This window comes from Gambusia affinis, linkage group LG23 (genome assembly GCF_019740435.1).
Source record: "Gambusia affinis linkage group LG23, SWU_Gaff_1.0, whole genome shotgun sequence".
Lineage (NCBI taxonomy): Eukaryota > Metazoa > Chordata > Actinopteri > Cyprinodontiformes > Poeciliidae > Gambusia > Gambusia affinis.
This window is the reverse complement of record NC_057890.1, coordinates 12,179,250-12,198,839: the sequence shown is the minus strand read 5'-3', so window position 1 is coordinate 12,198,839 and position 19,590 is coordinate 12,179,250. Positions and strand designations below refer to the sequence as shown.

The 19,590-nt window shown below is 37.5% G+C and overlaps 1 protein-coding gene and 1 long non-coding RNA gene across 4 annotated transcripts in view; one reads left to right on the top strand and one right to left on the bottom strand.

Annotated features, from left to right (window-relative positions):
* The window catches only part of sema3aa (sema domain, immunoglobulin domain (Ig), short basic domain, secreted, (semaphorin) 3Aa), a 40,508-nt gene extending 22,136 nt beyond the window's left edge, over positions 1-18,372 (bottom strand). For 2 of the 3 annotated variants that reach the window (XM_044108297.1, XM_044108300.1), the window contains exons 1-3: positions 17,785-18,359; positions 1,279-1,439; positions 79-141 (exon numbers count right to left, since the gene is read on the bottom strand). In XM_044108297.1, the coding sequence (XP_043964232.1) occupies positions 79-141; positions 1,279-1,439; positions 17,785-17,890 (330 nt within the window). In that variant the 5' untranslated portion in view covers positions 17,891-18,359. Of the gene's footprint in view, positions 1-78; positions 142-1,278; positions 1,440-17,784 lie in introns of all 3 variants that reach the window. The other variant, XM_044108299.1, reaches the window with a different exon arrangement.
* Positions 508-6,669, top strand: LOC122826446. Its single transcript, XR_006369803.1, has 4 exons — positions 508-624; positions 989-1,214; positions 1,310-1,411; positions 6,439-6,669. It is a non-coding gene; the product is annotated as an uncharacterized LOC122826446 (long non-coding RNA).
* Positions 18,373-19,590: the final 1,218 nt, after the last annotated feature.

The window sequence follows — 19,590 nt, the reverse complement described above, 5'->3', positions numbered from 1 at the left end:
AAGAAAATTGAACGGATAACGAATACTCAGTCCATGGATCGAATCCAAACATGATGCCACAATGAATGAGGGACTTACTGCCGAATCCTTCCCTGCCCACTTGCATTCATCCCTCTTGGAGGGGGTGGCAGGCCACGCAATCTGTGCAAAAAGGAGAAAGAAAAATTCTAATTAGAATGGAGGTTGAGAGAAAGATGAATGTGTCTTCTCATGAAACGAATGCAGGGAAACTGTAAGTCCTCAGTGTAAATCAGGGGGATAAAGGGACACATTTCCACTGAATTTGCCTTAAAGCGATCAATTTTAGGTTACTAAATGTTTGATTTATGACATATTCCCGATGATGACGTGAAAACAGCTCACAGCAAAACAAATTGAAATAAATAGCAAGTTTCACAAAGTAAAACACAGCATGTGTTTTTTGTAAAATGCACTGAAAGAGATTAGAATGTTCAGGGGCGTCAGCAGCTGTTCTCATTCAAATTTCCACTCGTTAAAAATCTTAAACATAAGGTTGTACTTTTCACTTCAAATATGGTCAGAAAGTTATTTTGCAAGTTGACTTGGAGGAGTTTGATCTCACTGTTATTCACACGTGGCCCCTGGTGAACACACACTGAAGGAGTAAGTGCGCATGTTTGAGCTGTACTTAAGTAAATCTAGGATGATTGTACTCTCAGGACGCAGTTGTGACAGAGCTCTTTTTCTCTCTCCTGGTCACACAGATGTCAGTACACAATGGAAATATATGCACATACATGTTCACGCATTAATACATTCTCAAATTTCTTTAGTCCAATAATGTGCTTTATCGCTTTTGTGCATCAGCTGCATTTTGTTAACACAAAAACCTGTGCAGCTTTTTGGCATTTTCCTGTAATGATGCTAAGCAACGCCTGTAAACAAAAGACAAAGAAATTCAGGGACATATTTCCTCTCTTTTTTGTCTTCTACATGTATTTTTCATCAGTTTCGTTTCCCTGTGCAGCTCCCTGCAGCCTGCAGGCAAGTCCATGTCAGACCCGTGTGTCTGATAGCAGCCCGAATCAGATAAAAAGACTGCTAACCTAGTCCAGGTGGAGTAATGGAATTACGAACAGCCGTGTCTGGACTGAGACAGACGGTGGGCGGAATGAAGGCAAAGAGAAAGGGAGATGAAGTAATGGATTCCAGAGGGGATTTGGGCAGCAGAGGAGAGGAGATTTAACATGAGTGTGAGTTTCTCTCCAACACACAAACATAACCAAACTTCAGACTAAAACGGAGTTTGAATTTTACCTGCTTGTGGTCTCTGTTTATGTTGACTAAGTCAAATGAGAAGATATAGTCCTCGGCTCCAACCAGCAGTCTCCCTCGCTCCTCGTCCAATAAGAATGTGTCATAGCCCGAACTATTTGCCAGGCCATTAAAGGTAAGGAGGTTACTGGATTCTAACATTTCTGAAAGAAAAAAATACAAACAAAGAGTCACCTAAATGCAAAGTTGAATTTCAAGTACAAGTAGTGCCAGTAAATATATTGCTGCTTGCTAAATATTTCCCTTTTTTAGAAGCAGGGTAAAAAAAAAATTATATATATATATATATATATATATATATATATATATATATATATATATATATATATGTTTTGCTAATCATAATGTGAGGCATTGCAAAATTATAACTAAGGAAATTACATGTTCCATTAATGTCCACATAAATATTTGCAGGCACTCACAAACCGAAGCATGCCATTCAAGTCCAGCATTAGCAGTTTTAAGAGCTCACAGCATGTCACAATCAGGAACCGAGCTCAGACTGCTCAGCCGTGTGATTGGTTGAATAATTCATAAAGGAGTCTGAAACAGTGGAAACACTACATGTAAGGAATTATGCGTGGGTGGTTTCATGTATCTGCAAATAGGATATTACATAAATTACCATTAAGGGATTTATGACTGCCAATGTACTTTTGCACAATGTTTCATTTAGATGTACAGATTGGTGTAAGGTATGAGATGTCGATGTGTCACAGCACTAGAAGAAAATCAAGAGCAATTTGTGGCCTTAGGTACAGCTGCTGCTTCATCCAAAAGTTAAAGTTTAATCACTAAATCTGGGTTTCATCAACTATGAGGAAGCTTAGAGCTGCAGTACGAAAACCAGCAACAGAGACGACATGTTTCCACAAAAAACTAGCTGAAACAAAATGAAAACAAAATTACAGAAACAGATTTCCTTTCAATACATAAGTCCCTGAAAAGAGACTTATGATTCTTGATTCTAGGTGTTTGGGCATAAATTAAAATAAATTAACTATGTTACTAATAGAACTGATGTAAACAAAATAATAATTCAGAGTTTTTTTGGCAAGAGCTTATTGATGTGATAAAATTCTTTGCTTTAGTGTAATTTATTGGATAAACTGATATTCTCAAGTACAGGGACTTATGAAATAATAATAATAAAAAAACAACATTATTTTTATTTTATGGAAGAAGGTGTCACAGTTCTTCAAGCACATTCAATCAGAAGTCTTGAATTTTTTCTGGTACTATCCAGGAAAGAGACTCAAATGTCCCCTTAGGCCCACAGTGAGGTACTGGATGGTTACATGTTACCAACTGGAAAACCTTTTAGTCAATTTAGAAGATGAGTCAAGTGTACAGAGTATACCAAGATTTAGAACACAGCTATAAGCACCAACCATGTGTACTATTGAATCAGTTTTGCACTGTTAAAGAAGAGGATCCAGGACAAAACTCTGAGGCAGACCAAAGGAAAAACTGAGAGAAGGGGCATGATTGATGTCTATTAAGCCATTTGTTCTGGATGTTTGTTCAGGAAACTTTAATAAAAACAGGTTTGGTTTGTCACTCTGGAGATTTGAAGTGGGCAAAGGTGATCTATTTTAATATTTTTTGTGGGAAAATTCTCCGTTTTAATCAGAACCACAAAAGGAGATGAAACAACAGCAAGAGACAGTTTTAAAAAGGATTTTAAAATATTCTAGTGAGATGTTCACAACATTAATTTGTAAGATACAGTGTGAATATGAAAGATTTGAAATAAAGATCAAAATCATTGAAGTTATGGTAGACTTTCACACTTACAAAATTTTAACTCTTGATTAAACATGAATTGTTCATTGAATCATGCAGTGCCATCAGATCAGAACTTCATATTAGACATAAGCTAACTCAAAAGCTTAAAATGTTTCGTTACGGAGGCTTGAGGAAAATAAGTTTGCTCTGCCACAAGTTTGTAAACTACTCCTACAATGGAGCAAAGGAATATAAGTTTTAATACCATTAGTGATAAATGAAAATCAAATGTTGGACTGCAGGTTGTTGTAAAGCTGGTGATTATTTAGAAGCAAAACATTGTTTTGTTGTAACATGCTTTAGTAGCATGCTTCTCTAAACTATTTTTAAGTCAGTAGCTTGAGCAAAAATCTGCTAAAGTCAAGTACCATACTGTGCAAGTAAACAAACAAACAAAAAACAGTTAAATATTTAATACATATTTCTATAGCGGACAGCAAAGTTTTGTTGTATTTCTGTATCTAAGATATTCTTCTACATATTAATATTTTTTTATTTTTTAATAAGTTAGCTTGTTCTGAAACTGGCCAGGCAGTCTAAAACTAAGTTTTACAAAACAAGAAAATGATAAAGCAATTACTAATGTTTTACTCAATACACAACATGTAGAACAATAATACATCAAGCATCACCATCAGCATTAAGATTAGACACCAAAGACATTGATTCATGACATCTAAACAAGCACAACCAAATAAATACACATAAGAGAACAGTCCAGTCATCGCTTCCTACAAAACGCGGCTTGATGGGACGTTATAGAAGCCGTCCGCAGCCGGTCACCGTGTGTAAGATCTTGGACATCTGTCCACATGAAAGAAGGAACTGATGTAAAGGGAGATAGATGAAGGACGTGGTGTTTCTATCCGCTTTGAAAGAGCAACAGGTGGGTGGCATGGGGCTGCGGGAGGGGCGTGGTTGTCACCTAATAAAGATGGTTGCACCATATCCACATCAGTTGAATTTGGGTTTGAAGGAAGCAGAGTGGGTGGGTGTGGGTATGAGTGGTGGTCTGTGGTCAAGAGTTTGCGTGAACATTTGTAGAGTGCCAGAGAAGAGAATGTGTGTGAGCTTCAGGGTGGAGAGATCATTACTATATTTCAATATCCTGCCATTCGCAAATATATGGCTGCCATAACTGTCACCACTTCAGTTATTACCAGATTGGGGTTATTTAGAAAATGGATAGATTTAAGAACTTTGATTAAATCTGCTTTTAAGCAACCAACCCAAATCTACAGAAATGTAGAGAAACTGATTATGTGTTTAGATATCAAGTCAAAAAGAAGCACAAGGATACAATAAGCCTATTTTCTGTGTTATATTGAGGCAAGTCTTCAGGTTCATTCAGACTTAGAGAAAGTTAGATTTAAATCAGATAATAGGTAAGCAGAATGCAGTACAGCAAATTTGCTGTGCATCCTGATTTTGAGGAATCAACCTCCATCTGCCATTGAATATGCTGGACTTGGGAATGTTGCCCTTTGGAAATCTTACGATTAAACTAACGGTATACGTGCTCTTGGGCACAAACATGGATTCTGTTGTTTTAGTAATGTCGCTAGGTTTAACCATATTATTAGCTAATATAACATACCATACTATAAAAAACAAAGGTGTCCCCATTTATGTCCGGTCTTGAAGAGAGAGCCAAACTTTATTTCTTAGGGAACAAAATTCTGATCAATGTATTAATGTGAGTTCAAGAGGGAAATATGAAAATATGATTTTCAGTCACAGTGGCATGGAGTCTTCTTATGTTTCAGCAATGGAAAAAGTGGAATGGACATGGGAAAAGAAAAACTCGACATAGACAAAGAATAATGAATTACATCTAGAAGATTTTGGGATGGCAAAGGAGAAACTGGATAAGTTTGAATTCGCAGCTGAGAGTTGAGGTAAATCGATGGGGAAAAAAACAACAAAAACTTGTCATGCAAAGTCTGTATATAATGACCCGTGTGATGTGAAAACAAGCTGAATCCAGGAGTTAATCCAACATGAACTCTGTCACGAAAGGTTTCCTCTAAATGAGCCGAGGTAGAAATAAAAAAAAAGAAAGAAAAAGACAGACATACATCTCTCGACATGTGTTGATCAAACACAAGGTGGCCTGTGCACACAAAAACACAGAAAAGGCTTTATCTGGGCTGAGATCTACTGTGGTTTGGAAAAAAATTCTGAGAGAACTGGAGCGTAAGCACCTAAGGACCTCCAACCTAAACACAGACACGCTCGTTTGGAAATGGGAGCACAAGAGATGGGGAACAGCAGAGCTCATACAAAATATAGCAACCGAGCTGAGAACATGCATATTCACAGAGAACATAAACTCTGGCACACAAAGGAAAAGGAGATTTATCATAAATGCGCCGTGTTATTTTTAAAAATGCAAACCCCACTCTTAGACCTACACCGTGACTTGAATACATACATCACACAGGTTCTACTTGAAAACAGATATGTTCCATCAATTCTAATCTACTCTGAATTTTTACTTACGCAGCACAAGCTAGTTTAACAGCAGCACGTAGAACACAGTCCCTAACCTGGGACCCCCAAACACACACACACCAACAAACAGTGTTGAATGTGGCCTCTTTGCCACACACAGCAGGCTCATACAACCCATTTAGTGCACACAGATACTGACACAAAAACTTCTCTGTACACATTCACTGAACACAATTCAGCCGGACACATGTAATCTTTCTCCATTTAGTATTCATTTTGCACTCTTTTCTTTTACACAAATGCGCCATCTGCTCGTGTTCAATAACAAACTCCGCTATTTACATGTGGAACCTGAAGCTACACTCGTCAAGGTGAACACAGCCACACAGATGCAGTAACATACTTTTTACATTCACTCAAACGTATGCAAAAGGATCCCACACATGCATCCATGTGAAATCCCTGAAAATTTGTGATTTAATTAAGCTTGTGAATTAACTTTACTTAAAAGAAACAATGGAAACTTGATCACAAATCCTTATTTACATACCAAGCTCATATTTAGTACCTGTAAAACTATTCATACCTTCGCCCTTCATACTGTGTCTTGCTGCAAACACAATATTCTATGTATTTTAATAATGTTTTAGGTGACAAACCAATGCAAAGTATTTCATTACGTGAAGTTTAAAAAGAATACACAGTTTAGAAAATCTAGAGTAAATAATCTAAAAACCGTGGAGTGCATTTGTGTTCAGGTACTGTTGACATCTATAGAAAAAGTCTTGAAACTTGTTCTTTGAACAACAGCCGAAGTCAGATTGGAGAGTCATTTTGAAGTCTTGCTAACGCTTCTCAAATGGTTTACTTCTCAACGTTGACATGAAGATTTTCTTCCAGGATCGCCTGAATCAACACTAAGTGGGCTTCCCTGTCTCTATTGGAAAAGAGCTTAATATTCTCCAACAATCCTTCGAGGCCGCCGTGAACCTGTTTCATATCTACTCAATTCAAATTACGCACAGGTGGATTCCACACACAGATTAGGTAAATTCCCTGTGTCCAGAAGTGAAAAATCCAATTGGACGTCCCGACAGACACACAGCTGTCATGTTGTTATGTAATTGTGAATAAATCTGGAGTCCATCTTGAGCATACAATAAAAATTAACACACTGCAAAAACTCAACCTTAGAAATCAGTGAATGTTACACCAGACCAGCAGAAATAATAATAAACTCCTTCAAAATAGATCACTTCTGCAAAATGCTACAACAATTGTGTTTGTCTATTTTATTTATTTATTTTTTTATTACCAGAAATTGGAATAATTTGACCACAATATTTTACTCAGTAATTTCTACTCTAAAAAGCAATAATTATGATAATGCATTGGTTGTCAACTGTTTTAAAAAGAACACAAGAGGAAAAAAAGATTTGTTCTGTCCTTGTCCTGGAGAATAAATGTGTGGAGACTGTGAGAAATGTTCTCAAATAAATGCTTTTTTATTTTATTATTTTTTCAAATGAAATCAAATTACTTACTTGAGAAGTGTCTATGTTTTGTTTTTTGGTTGTTTTTTCACATTAAAACAGCCATCTTTAAAAATTGTTAAATAAAATATGTTTTAATTTATGGCAAACTTTTTCCCATAGATGCCACTAATAAATTTCGCTTGAACCATACTTAAAATTCATGAAAAATGAAACGGTAAAATGCAAAGGTTTTATAGGATCTCAACACCCAAACATACAAAAAAAATAAAATAAAAATCTGTCTGATATTTTAGTGTATTAAAAAAATGCATTTTAGTTTCAATCAATGGTCCAAAAATGCTGAATGGACACAAATTTCTGTACTAAGTTTCAGAAAATGGAACAACAACAAAAAACAGAGTAATAAAAATTACATACTATTATTCCCAAAATACCAAATGTGGGCAAGATTTTCATTAACAATCAAGAAATATACAAAAATGAAATAAAAAAATCAGAAATTTCAAAGATATGAATATTATTACCATGCAGATGTGGCTACTCATTATAACATCCCATCAGAATTTTACATTAATTTAAATATTATGACATTAGTATGTCTTTAAAGCCATCTTCTGATTCGAGGACAAGGGCATTTTTAATTGTCACAGTACTGGGCAGCTGTTTAGGAGACAAGCAGCCACAACTGTGAAAACACAATTCAATCTATTGGCGTAGTTTGAAAATGATCAGTTGAAGTTATAACTTTTTTCAATTTGGCAAAAAAAACAAAACTACTGTGAACTTAGATCTAAAAATATAGCAAAAGGTTTCGGTTAATGGCTTTTGATCTAATTGTTCCTTTTTCTTTTTTTTTTCTGCAAAACCAAAAAATATCTTTATCTTGTCTCAAAAAACTAAAGGAGCATTTTGCCAATGTAAGGGGTTTTCACTAAAAGCACCCAAAGCACTTTAAATTCTTATTTAATTCATGCACAAAGAAAAACAATATATATGGAGAAGTACAGCTTGAAACTGGCAAGCACAAGCAAGTCATTGATATAAATTAGCATTTGTGTCTCTATCATATTTCAGTACAGAAAATAATGTGCATCATGTATCACAAAGCTTTGGAAATGAAATAATAAAAAAAAAAAAACCTACATTCAAAATTCAAGTGCAATTGTCTATGGAGTGCCCTTCACTCCCCCATTCTGCAAGCAGGCAGGCATTTTTTAGACGCCTACATGCCACGCAACGGCGGAATAATGAAACTCCATGAAAGAAAGGAGACGGGCATTAAATTATGTTTATCTGAATGTCGGCTCACGCTGCTGCGCAAATGTGCATTTGAGTGACGGGAACCACAAAAGCCCCGCAGCAGAAAACCCTTGACTGAGATCCAGCAAATAGATGGTATTCCATTAGAACATTGCAGCCCTTTTCAAGAGATGTTTCATCTATCAATTGTGCAGCAAATGCTCTAAAAAGGAGAGGAATTTTCAAAAAACAATTTCTTCGCAAAAGCCTACAACTACACAATGATGATTAAATAAAGATAAAATTTAGAACCCCAAAAATGTCAGTGTCTAAGTTTTTTTTCTTTTTTTAATATGCAGTAAGAAGCACAATTTGCTGCTCCCATGGCAGCCACAAAACACAGGTGTTGGAAAATGAAAAGAAAACACACACACGCAAAAAAAAACAAAAAAAACAGACAGCCGCCTGATGGAAATTTGCCTTAAGCTTTGCTAAAGAAAGTGTTAAAATAATATCTTAAGCTCAAGGATACCCACACATGCCAGAAAAAGTTCACCACTTCGCTTTTGTCTTTTTAAAACACAGTAGCAGGTGTGGGGTGGTTTCCTTGGCGACCATCTGTATAACACAAGCCGACCTACAAGAGACCTCATTCAGGTGTATTTTGAGTGACAGACTTTGACAGGAAACAGGTTCTCTTTCAGCATGCATTTTTACCATGAACTCTGAGGCAAAGAGCAGCTCTATTGTGAATTTTCAAATTAGAAATAAAATGTGAGAATGAATTAACTTGGTGTCGATTTCATTTTTGCTACAATTTTGGCATTTAAAAACAATCCGCAGTTTATTTCTCATGAGCTGACAGATCCATAACCAAATACAACACCAATTATAAACCAACTGTGACTAGAGTTTATTGATGACATTTGTAATAGACATTCTATGGATTGTTTTTCTGTGCCGTTGCAGAGGCTTCAGTCTTAGTTTTCCTCTCCGATTTCCCTCATGCGCAAATTAGCAGCTTGCGCCCAGGTTTTATGTAGAGAGGATAAAGTTGCTACTAATTTTAATGATTAGAATATAAAAAAAATATTAACGTATTTAAGTTTCATTATTCTTTTATTTTTTTTTAAATTAACATTAAAAACATATTTGGCCAGTACACACACCGCTTTTTGATTGTCTGTGAAAAGCAGAAACGATGACTTCACCAGAAGGCTGTAAAAGTAAAGCAGGAGTCTTTCAACCACCAACAGGCAGTAAATGTTCAAAGTATCTGTATTCTTGACTTCATAACAGCGCAACGAAGGACGCAACATCAGTAACCTTGCAACTGCTGCTAAGAAAATAAAGTTTTCTGCAAAGTTGAATTTTTGACAAGTGTCTTCATTGTTCAAAGCAGAAATGCAGCAAATTTAGACAAAGAAATTCCTGCTGACCTTCACAATAAGAGTTTATAGTATAAAGGCTTTGAGGTGAACTTTGAAAAACATACTTTAAAGACAGTTTTAAAAAAGACAAAGATGATTCACGAGTCTCACCTTGGCTTGTCAAAACACAGCTGTCTGTTTGCTGTCATAGTCTGTAACTACTTTTAATAAAGAGACGATGATGAAATACTAATAAGAGCAATAATAATACACATAATACACACTAGTACTAACAATCATATTGATAATGATATTTATGCACCTGGTCTTGTTTTAGGTACTGTTAATAATTTTATTACATCCATATTGTTTTGTACCTTTTGAAAAAATAATAAATCCCTCGTAAGAACACATAAAGACAAATATCGTGTCTATAATAAACAGACACAATATGTATGATACAAATATTTGTATTATTACATCACTACTGAAGATTGTAATTTGTTTGCGACATTAATTTAATAACAAGCCAGCTGTTTGAATTCATTATCTTTAATATTCATCCCTTGTACAAAAACAGAACAATCAGAAATGCTTGGTGCTCTATGATTTATGACAGGCAGACAAAATTTAAATGGCTACATTATTGTCCATTAAATATTCAACAGCTGTTGGACTTCTTTTTATTTTCCAGCAGTATGAGTTTCATCGACTCCACGGATATCCTGAGAAGGCTCTGCGTATATGTTACTGGAATTACTCTCTTCTTAAAAAATGAAGAGAGTAATTCCACTACAAATTTGATATATGTAGTTTTTAGCTTCATTTTAGCCGAATTTACACAGAGAATCCTAATAAGACATTGGATATGTGTCTGATTTTAATGACAGTATATATTACTATAGACGCTAACTGTAGTATTAGTGAAGGCAACATTTATGCTGCAGGAAAATTTAATAATCCCTACTAGATCCTCTTCAACAACTCCAGCTTGTATTTAAAAAATTCAAATTAGCAGCTTGCGCCCAGGTTTTATGTAGAGAGGATAAAGTTGCTACTAATTTTAATGATTAGAATATAAAAAAAATTCCTGAAAAGAAAAAAATAAAGTCATTATCCAATTTTTACAATTTTGAATACCCTAAAATTATATTGAATTTTACTCTCAAAGTTTCTCATCTTCAACTCTGAACTTATTTTTGTGATTGCAAGAAATGCCTGTTTCCCCTTCAGAAAACGAGAGCGAGACCGAGAGGAGGGAGACAGGATAGGAAAAACATATTTCACTAAAGGATTTGACGGGATAAGCAAAGCAGTAAAAGTGTAGCAGAGTGAGCGATAAAGGCAGCAGAAACCTAAAATCAGGGATAATGACAGCAGGCTAAGCCAGAAACATGAGCTCACATGAAAAACACTCACACAACAAAAGCAGTAAAATGTGGAACCATTTCATTAGCGTGTATCTCCTGTAGTCATTGGACGGCTGGACCGCAGAGACCAGCACTTTGACCACAGACTGCTTGGGGCCTGGTTGCCAGCTGTAGGGATCCCACTAACACACAGTACTCAAATGCTCACAGGATAACCAGGCTGTCTGGGAAAACACACACATGCACATTTCTCTTTGGTATGTAAATAAAGCCACCGACGTGAACCTGATGGAATAGAATAAACTGTTAAAAATGGGTTGTGTCTATCACAATATCACTCCTGCAGAAAAAGGGAAGATAGTGCTATCACCATGCAGTTTGATGGATGGACTTTGAGAGGAACCAGGCTGTGGTTATCATGGCTGAGTCTGGAGCCTGAGCCTGTTAGTGCAGCCTGTCAGCTGCACGATGTAGCTGAATGTCAGCTCTGCCATTTTATTATAAATTAATGAGGCGAGGCTAGAGATCTGAATGTAACCCCGGCAAAGTGTGACATCGAACACACTGAAGCGAAAGACGGACTCGGTAATAAATCTGAGGACAAAACCAAAGATTCCAGCTTGCTACAGCATCTGAGGATAACGTGTTACACTTTTTTTTTTACAGTATTAAAGGAATTTTATTAATGTCTTTGCACTCCTAAACTGTAATTTGTCATTTGTTAATTTTTGACGTTTCTTTTGGGAAAAAAATAGTCAAGGGAAAGAAAAACCAATACACAGCAAACTGTAAAAAAAAAGATTAAAAATGGAGAACTTATTCTTTAATTGTTTTTGGCTTTAACAATAACATACACCAAGTCCAAACAACAAAGCCTTATATTTTCCTTTGACTTGATTACCGTGTTTGTTTGCCTGCTAATCCTTTCCCTTTCTCACTCATTCTGTGTGTCTTTCTTTAAAGATGTTCCTCTTTTTCGTAACAGGACTCTGCTCAGATGGAACGGTGCACCATTTCTCCATCTGACTGACAAGACTTAGCAGCTGGTGGGACCCATTCATACCCACATTACTGCAATCTGCACAAGGCTGTAACTCAAGCCTGCGTCCCAAACACAGATGCAAAGACACAGGATATTTTTCTGGTGTGCATGCCTGCGCATTTCTTAAGTACACATAGACCAAAAAGTCTTTATGTATGCAACACTCAGACACTAATTGGTAAATAAACACAAACGGTGCTGTTGTGGCTATTTGAGTTCTGATCATATTTTTTTGATAAGTTCTACACGTGTATGAATGTTTTTTTAGTTAGTTTTTTTTACGGGAGATATGCCACATTCCAACCAACAATCTTGGGAAAAAAACCAAAGATGAGGAACGAGCCAGTACGAGATTTTCAAGATACGGTAAGGTTGAGAAGAGATTCTACAGCTTCACAGTTTTTAGACAAACATTTACAACAAAAATCGACAGCACTACGCCTTAAGGCTTTATTTAAAGCATAAGTTACACGAGCTAAGTTTAGTGACAAGTTATTTATTTTTTACACTTCTAAACATTTGTTTACTGTTATTTTTTATTTTTTTTATTTTGATACATAGTGAATTCACAGAATAAAAATCAGTTAAATTTAGCAGTAGTTTTCTCTTAAACAGTTCCTATCCACACCTGTCTATATGTTTTCCAAAACATTTTTGCCTTACTTGCAACAGTCTTCCATCAAAGTTAGTGGATTGTTTTAAATACTTCAAATACTCTGGTATATCTGTGTAGACTGCATCTCTGGAATTTAAAAACAAGGTCTATTTTACACATCTTGACTTTTGCCTTTTTTTAATTTTTGTTTTGTTTTTTGTTGTTTTTCTTTTTTTAGCTAAGAACATTTCCATTTCCACTAACCTTCAAATAAGAAACAAATGAAGAGAATGACTGTGTGGAATGAATAAAAAGCAAAGACAACAGGAACTACAGCTCTTTTCTTTACCCAAGCACTGAACTTATGCTTAGAATACCTTTCAATTTAAGTTAAGTTAATATCAATGTGAAAAATATAATGGAGGAGTATACTCAGGGCTTATTGCACAAAATAATCTACCTTTTTGCTGTTCTGCTCTTAATAGAACAAGCTGGTATTAGCTCGGCTGTCTGCTTCAGTTGCCATCCTCCAGGGACAGCTACACCACAGAGCTGCTGCTTGTGTCAAAATCATTTAAGATAATCATTTAAGCTTTATTTTCCAGTTCAAGATTTTATATATGTATTTTTTTTTATGACAGGAAATATTTCCAAACAGCTGATTTTGGCTTTCTTGTAAGCACAGGAAAAACATATTAGCTTTCTTTCTGCCAGCTGTCTGGTGGCGCACAGGGCCATTTGCTGTAATTCTCAATGCCGACAGAGAATAGTTCAGTCATTTCAGCTCTTTGATTCATGAAAAAATGCACAATCCAGCAAAACGGTATCGCATAACATTTAGGCAGTTTTTAAGCCACACCTTTTATATCCCTAGTAACCACGTCTACCACAGAGACATCAAAAAAACATTTCCACAAATTAAAGTACTGAAAATTTGCTTAATGTTTTGTTCCAAAAAAAGTAAATAAATAAATAAAAATCTAGTCACTTATTTCTTGATGGCTGGATAAATGGCTTTTGTTTTTGCAACTTGAGATGTCATTGCACAATTATCTGTGGGGCAACAAGAGTCAGAACAAATGTGTATGCTTACAGATTCATCATACCGTCTTTCAACTTGTGGACCAGATTGGTGGGAGCTTAGCAAACTCTGTGGTCAGTTTTGTGAGTGAGTGCATGGAGATGAATTACATTCAAGTTTAACGTGGGGGCATAATGCAATGGAGGCTACTGGAAAACATTGGTTGTGCCACGGAAATGTGGACGCGTGGGAGCAAAGATGAAGGTTTAGTAAGTGTGTGAGTGTGTGTGGGTGTCTGTCAAAATACAGTTGAAAAGACTAACAACCAAGGAACATATATGTATTAACTGACCTGCAATCAAAGAGACAGAAAAAGGAGACGAGTTTAAAAAGAAAATGCCGCCACACACAGACTTCTTAAAGATTGCACTTAGGGTTTGTGGTGTTGTGGTTCCTTCAGAGACGACTTGGCCACAGGAGAGGGAAGGAAAGAACTATGAGAACGAGAGAAAAGGAGGGAGACGGAGGCAGGCATCTCCAAGGTTGGCGCGTTGGGAGTACACCTTGTAATTAACTACATCCGCTCTGTCAGCCACAGCCAGTAGAACGGACAGATACAGACGAGAGACTCTCCAAATGTGATACACACATGGTAATTCACACATCAAAGAAAAAACGGGGTAAAAATGAGAACAGATAAACCAACACACATGCAAACACCCACAAATGTACAAACTGCACTTATCTTACTGGAATTCAGTCACTCCGAGACATATACAGGCTTATTATGAGGCATAGACCAGACATCCCTGAGAGCAGTTCCACACCAAGGGCATTTACAAGCCAACTGCAGATGTCTAATCCCTTTCACAGTTTTGTTCTGTCTTTCTTATTCTTGCTTTGATTGATGAGGAGAATGGTATGAAGAGGTCGTGTGGTAGGGTCACCTAACCCTAACATCCAAACATTTTTTTTGTCTTGCCTTCTTTTTCAATTGCTAAAAAGGTCCAAAGTTTTAAAGTTTATGCCATGTCCACTTCCACTGTTGGCATGTCTGTGCCTCGGCTGACCTTTAGGGGTCAGTGTTACTCCTGATGGCTGCCTATAGTGTGCAAGATTGCAGTTCAGGGATTTATGCGACTGTAGGTCTGGCTTAATTCACTGTCTCCTGTAATTCTAATGGTAAAACAGTAACCTTAAGTCAGCTCCTCTTCTTCCCTCAAAGTGTAATCATTTTAATCAGCAATCCAAACAAGTTGATCTGTGGTGAAATGAAACATCTTCCTAGCATTTACTTTCACCACCATGCCTTCCTTATTATATTAGTCAAGGTGAGGAAGTAAGCATTACTGCAGTCTCAAGGAGAAGAGAAAATTATTAACTGCTGTGATCATCGTAGTGTCCCCCGTGAAATGGCAACCTTTTCGCTGAATGTCTAACTGACCCCACTGGGAAATCATTTACTCTCCACTTGCTCTGGCAGAATATCCCGAGAGAGGTCATTTTATCTACCTGTCTCCATTTCTCAATCGTTCTTCGCCACAAACTGCTCACTCTGCAGTCGTTTGCCTGTCCTTTCCTAGATTATAAGAATTCTTCACTTGTGTGTGACTATCAAGTCCCTTGGGGGCTTGTCATCAGCTCTCATTTGAGGCTGATTTCATGGGACTCTGCTTACATGCTCTGTATATATCTGAGTACCCCTAATCATACACTTGCATAGCTAATGAGACCATCCTGGGAGTCAGAGTGTGATCATCCTGCTCTGGAGATTTGCTTGTTTGACTATCCTTCCCATGAGAATTCCTCCCTTTTGTTTATTTGACTTAATTTCTAGTCTGGCTTCACGCAGCGTAGAGGTGGTGACTGACACTTCATTTAACAACCAGTCTAGTCTCCCTTCCTTTTGGTTCATCTGCTGTACGTCTGACAGCTTGTCTTTCAATAAAAATGAGTGCTTATACCCTCAACCCTCTTCCACATTATTGGCGTTAACAGACAATTCTATTCTGATGGACATCCAGAGACCCATCAAACACCTGTAGAGACAAAACACATGAATCGCCGGTGAGCGGGCAGCACGAAGAAAGTGACACACAATGCATTCTTGCGAGCCAACAGCTGACTATAATCACGCGCTCAACAGAGAATTCAACAGCCCAATAAAAGATCCCAATTCGTGAGCTCATGCATACGCACAAGAACCAGGTGTCTGAATATAGAAGGACAGGCAAGACCTGACACATTTGTTGCACACAAGCTGAGACACCTCTTTCAGTCCAGGGGGAGGAAATCACAAGAGAGGGTGTTGAGTGCTCACACCAAGATCTAACAAGAACATTAACAAAAACAACATGACTTTTAAAGCAAAATGCATGGTTTTTTTTATCTTTTTTTTTTTTTTTTTTTTTTTACAGTACTGTATATCTCACAAGACGAGAACCAGACCTGCTTTCTCAATTTGACAATGCACATCCATCACTTGTACAGTCTGTCAATCCGCACTTTGATGCTCGGCGACACGTCTCTTGTCTCGCACTTTTGTCGGCAGCATGTTCACTTGTCAGACTGAACGTCATAGAGGATCACAAAAGACTAGATTTACATTCTTTAAACAGATGCCTGCATGTAGTAGGGCTGACATTTTCCCATCATCCCTAAAAGCTTGGCTTTGTGTGAAGTGATGTGATAGAGCCCAGGGGATGTTTGACACGAAGCAGGTAAGTCCAAAAGTCAATCTTCCCATGTCATCACAGTTTAAAGGCTGGGATAATGACTTGTGAAGGAAACTCAACAGAACAAATACTGAAGTCATTGACATTTTTTATTTTAGCCCAAGGGCATGTGGAATCATATCCATTTGGAAACTGAAAGGGTGATAAAGAAAACTATACTGCCCTCAAAATTACAACTTGCCCTCCATCTAAAGAATAAAGCATGTTATATAGAAGGCCTCTAAACATAAGTTGCGCTAAATGTCTTGTCTAAATATAGGGATGAATTGGTGACAGACATTATTTTCAAACCATGCTTAAAGCCAACATCTGATTCTCCCTCAGAAAAGAAAAATACTGAGATTGTCCCAAAAAAAAAACTAAGATTTTGGTGACAATCATGTGAATGAAAGGACTTTCAACCACACACTCATGCTTTCGACTGCAAATCAGCTTGTTCATAAATTTTCAGAGGGTGTAACGAAGAGTCACAAGACCACACTTCAAGCAGTGCACTTTCCTAAAAATTCTCCCCCAAAAAATGGCAAAAATGTTACCAGTTATTTCCGTCCAAGTTGTCTGCTATTACATGGAGCCTGATTTAGTGCAGGGTGTGAGAGAGGAGACGAGATGGGGAAAAGAGAAAGAGGGAGGAGAAGGAGAGGAAGAACCGGCGCTCCGCAGTCTCCCCTCAAAATAACACAGAAGGAGAGAGAATAACATGTTTGCTAGATACGTCAAAAATGTCCACGTGCATGATAAATTCTTACTCTCCCTGAAATGTGCAAATAGGTGACATAAGTTACATTTAATTACATTCAAAAGTCCTCAACTGTTGATTTTGAAATACGGTAAGGAGGTGCATCAAAGAGGACACACTCTATGTCATGACCAGCAAGATCCCACCAGATCTTTTTTGGGGGGAGATTTTGGGACAGAAGTCACAAAAACTAAGGCTCTGCTGCCTGTTCATTGCACTTAACAGGGCTGTGCAGTACCAGCAGAAGAGGAGAAATGACACAGGGGCCAATATATACATTTAACTTCAGGCAGGAGTGCTTCCACAGCATATGGAAACAATCTCCCCATTTGTAAGGAGAATTGCGAATTCTTGAAGACAGTCAGCATAAGAGAGAGGGAAACAGCAAGGAAATTGGAGGAAGGAGTACGGAAGGTTTTGAAGAGAGGTAGGTCTTGTGCGCTGACCAAGAGAAACAGAAGCAGAAATAGACTTGCTCTGATAAAGGAAGAAAAGGGATACTCAGCATGCCAAAGAATAGATGAAAAGAACAGCACTAAAGAGCACCCATGGGCAAGAAAAACAGGTCTGGTTTAAAAGCTAAATACACAAGCAATCCCCATATAACCTGGAGTCAGAAAACACAAGGAATGGGCTTACCCTTGAATGACAGCTTTAGTCTGGGAACGTTGTGCTTGGGATCAGCTCCTCTTCCCGGCTGCAACGTGAAGCACAGCAGCACTACAGTCCGAAGCAGGTAATCCATGGTGCTGGAGTGCTGCTGTCTGGCCTCCAGACCAGGGGGCCACTCAGAGCCCAACCCCAAGAAAGGTGTCCTCCGCTGAGGTATGCAAACGCTGAAAGTAGAGGTTCCAGGGAGAGGGGGTGGGCGAATCCTAGTTGTGCTCCTGGGTTTGGAGTGCAGACTGTTGGGGCAGTTTTGTTGCGTGAAGTCAGCAGAGGGGAGTACAGCTCACATGGCTCCCCGTGTGAAAATCCAAGCTGTATAGTTGACTGGCTTATCTGTCCTCCCCCAGGTGAAGACCCTTCAGCTCGACTGTGATGAGAAGTAAAGGCAGAGTCAAATAAAATCAGAGCACTTATCCAGTATAACAAGGCTATCCTCTTGCTGGAGATTTTTTTTTATCTGTTTCTGTCCACTGGCTCCCACTCTTTGAGCAGACACTCACAACAACCCTCTAATCCTTGTGTGCAGCTCCACCAGACTGCGAGAGAGCTACACCATCCACAGCGAGGGAGGGGAGGGAAGGCAGAGCAGCTGAGAGAGAGGGAGGGAGAGCAGGAGGACAGAGGAGGTGGGGTATTACTTGAGAGCAGTGATGAAGACAGTGTCATAGAGAGGAAGTAGAATGGTTAAGATTTATAGTCTTGACTTTTCCGCACTCGTTTCCTTTGCTCTTTGTCATTTTTTCCCTCCAGTCTTAATTTATTCTCCCTCACAGCAGTGAAACCCCTTCCCTTGTGTTAATTCCTCTGCCACTAACTGTCTGACCATGAAATTTAAAGTTTAATCACTGGGTGCCCCTACCTGGTTTATCAGGGTGCTTGAAAAGCAGAGTTAATCTACTCAAGCAAAAAAAAGAAGAAGAAAAAGGAATCCAGAAGAGGGAGCTGCAAAAAAATTTATGAAATCTTTGACTAAAAGGAATCTTTCAGATTTGTATGCATGAGTTTCAATGGAAAAAAAATGGTGAAAGTGTTTGTTTTTGCAAATTGTTTTGCATGAAGACATAGATACAAGATATGTGTAAATATGTGTAAATGCAGTGGAGTTTGTAAAAAAAATAAATGACAAATGATAAATATGGCATTTTCTATTTAAATGTGGTACCCTTGAAGCTAAACAATTCTAGCTGAAGCTATTTTCCGACTATGAAACTGTTTTTTTCTTAGGCTTTTTTATTTTTTTCATTATTATTATTATTATTATTTTTTTTTTATTTATTAGTAGGATGCCTACTCTCCATTGACTGGACACGCAAATAAGCAACATAAATTCATTTGATTGCTACCCAATGCAAAGATGGGGTTTATGATGTGTGACCCACATCATAAACAGCTATTGCACCAAAGGATGCTTCCACTTGTAGCCTAAAGAAGTTGGAATTCAAACAGCAAGGTTTCAGAAGATAATCCAGTTTCTGTCAAGTAAATTATATGTCAAGTATATTTACCTGATTTGTAGGAGGAGCTTGTTGTTTTTAAAAGCAAAATACATATGGGAAATAGAGAAAAAGCTAATTCATTAACAAATTCAATTTCTGACTAAATATCTTCCTCTTAAATGAGAGATTCCACCAATGTTATTAAAAAATATCCTAGAAACCAGTTCTTTGTCTTTCCATTGACTTGTTTTGTTTCGTCTTCTTCTATGTTGTGTTTCTGGTTAGCAACCACCACACCTTCTGCTCCATCTCAATGGCTGACTCATTCTGAAGCATTCGC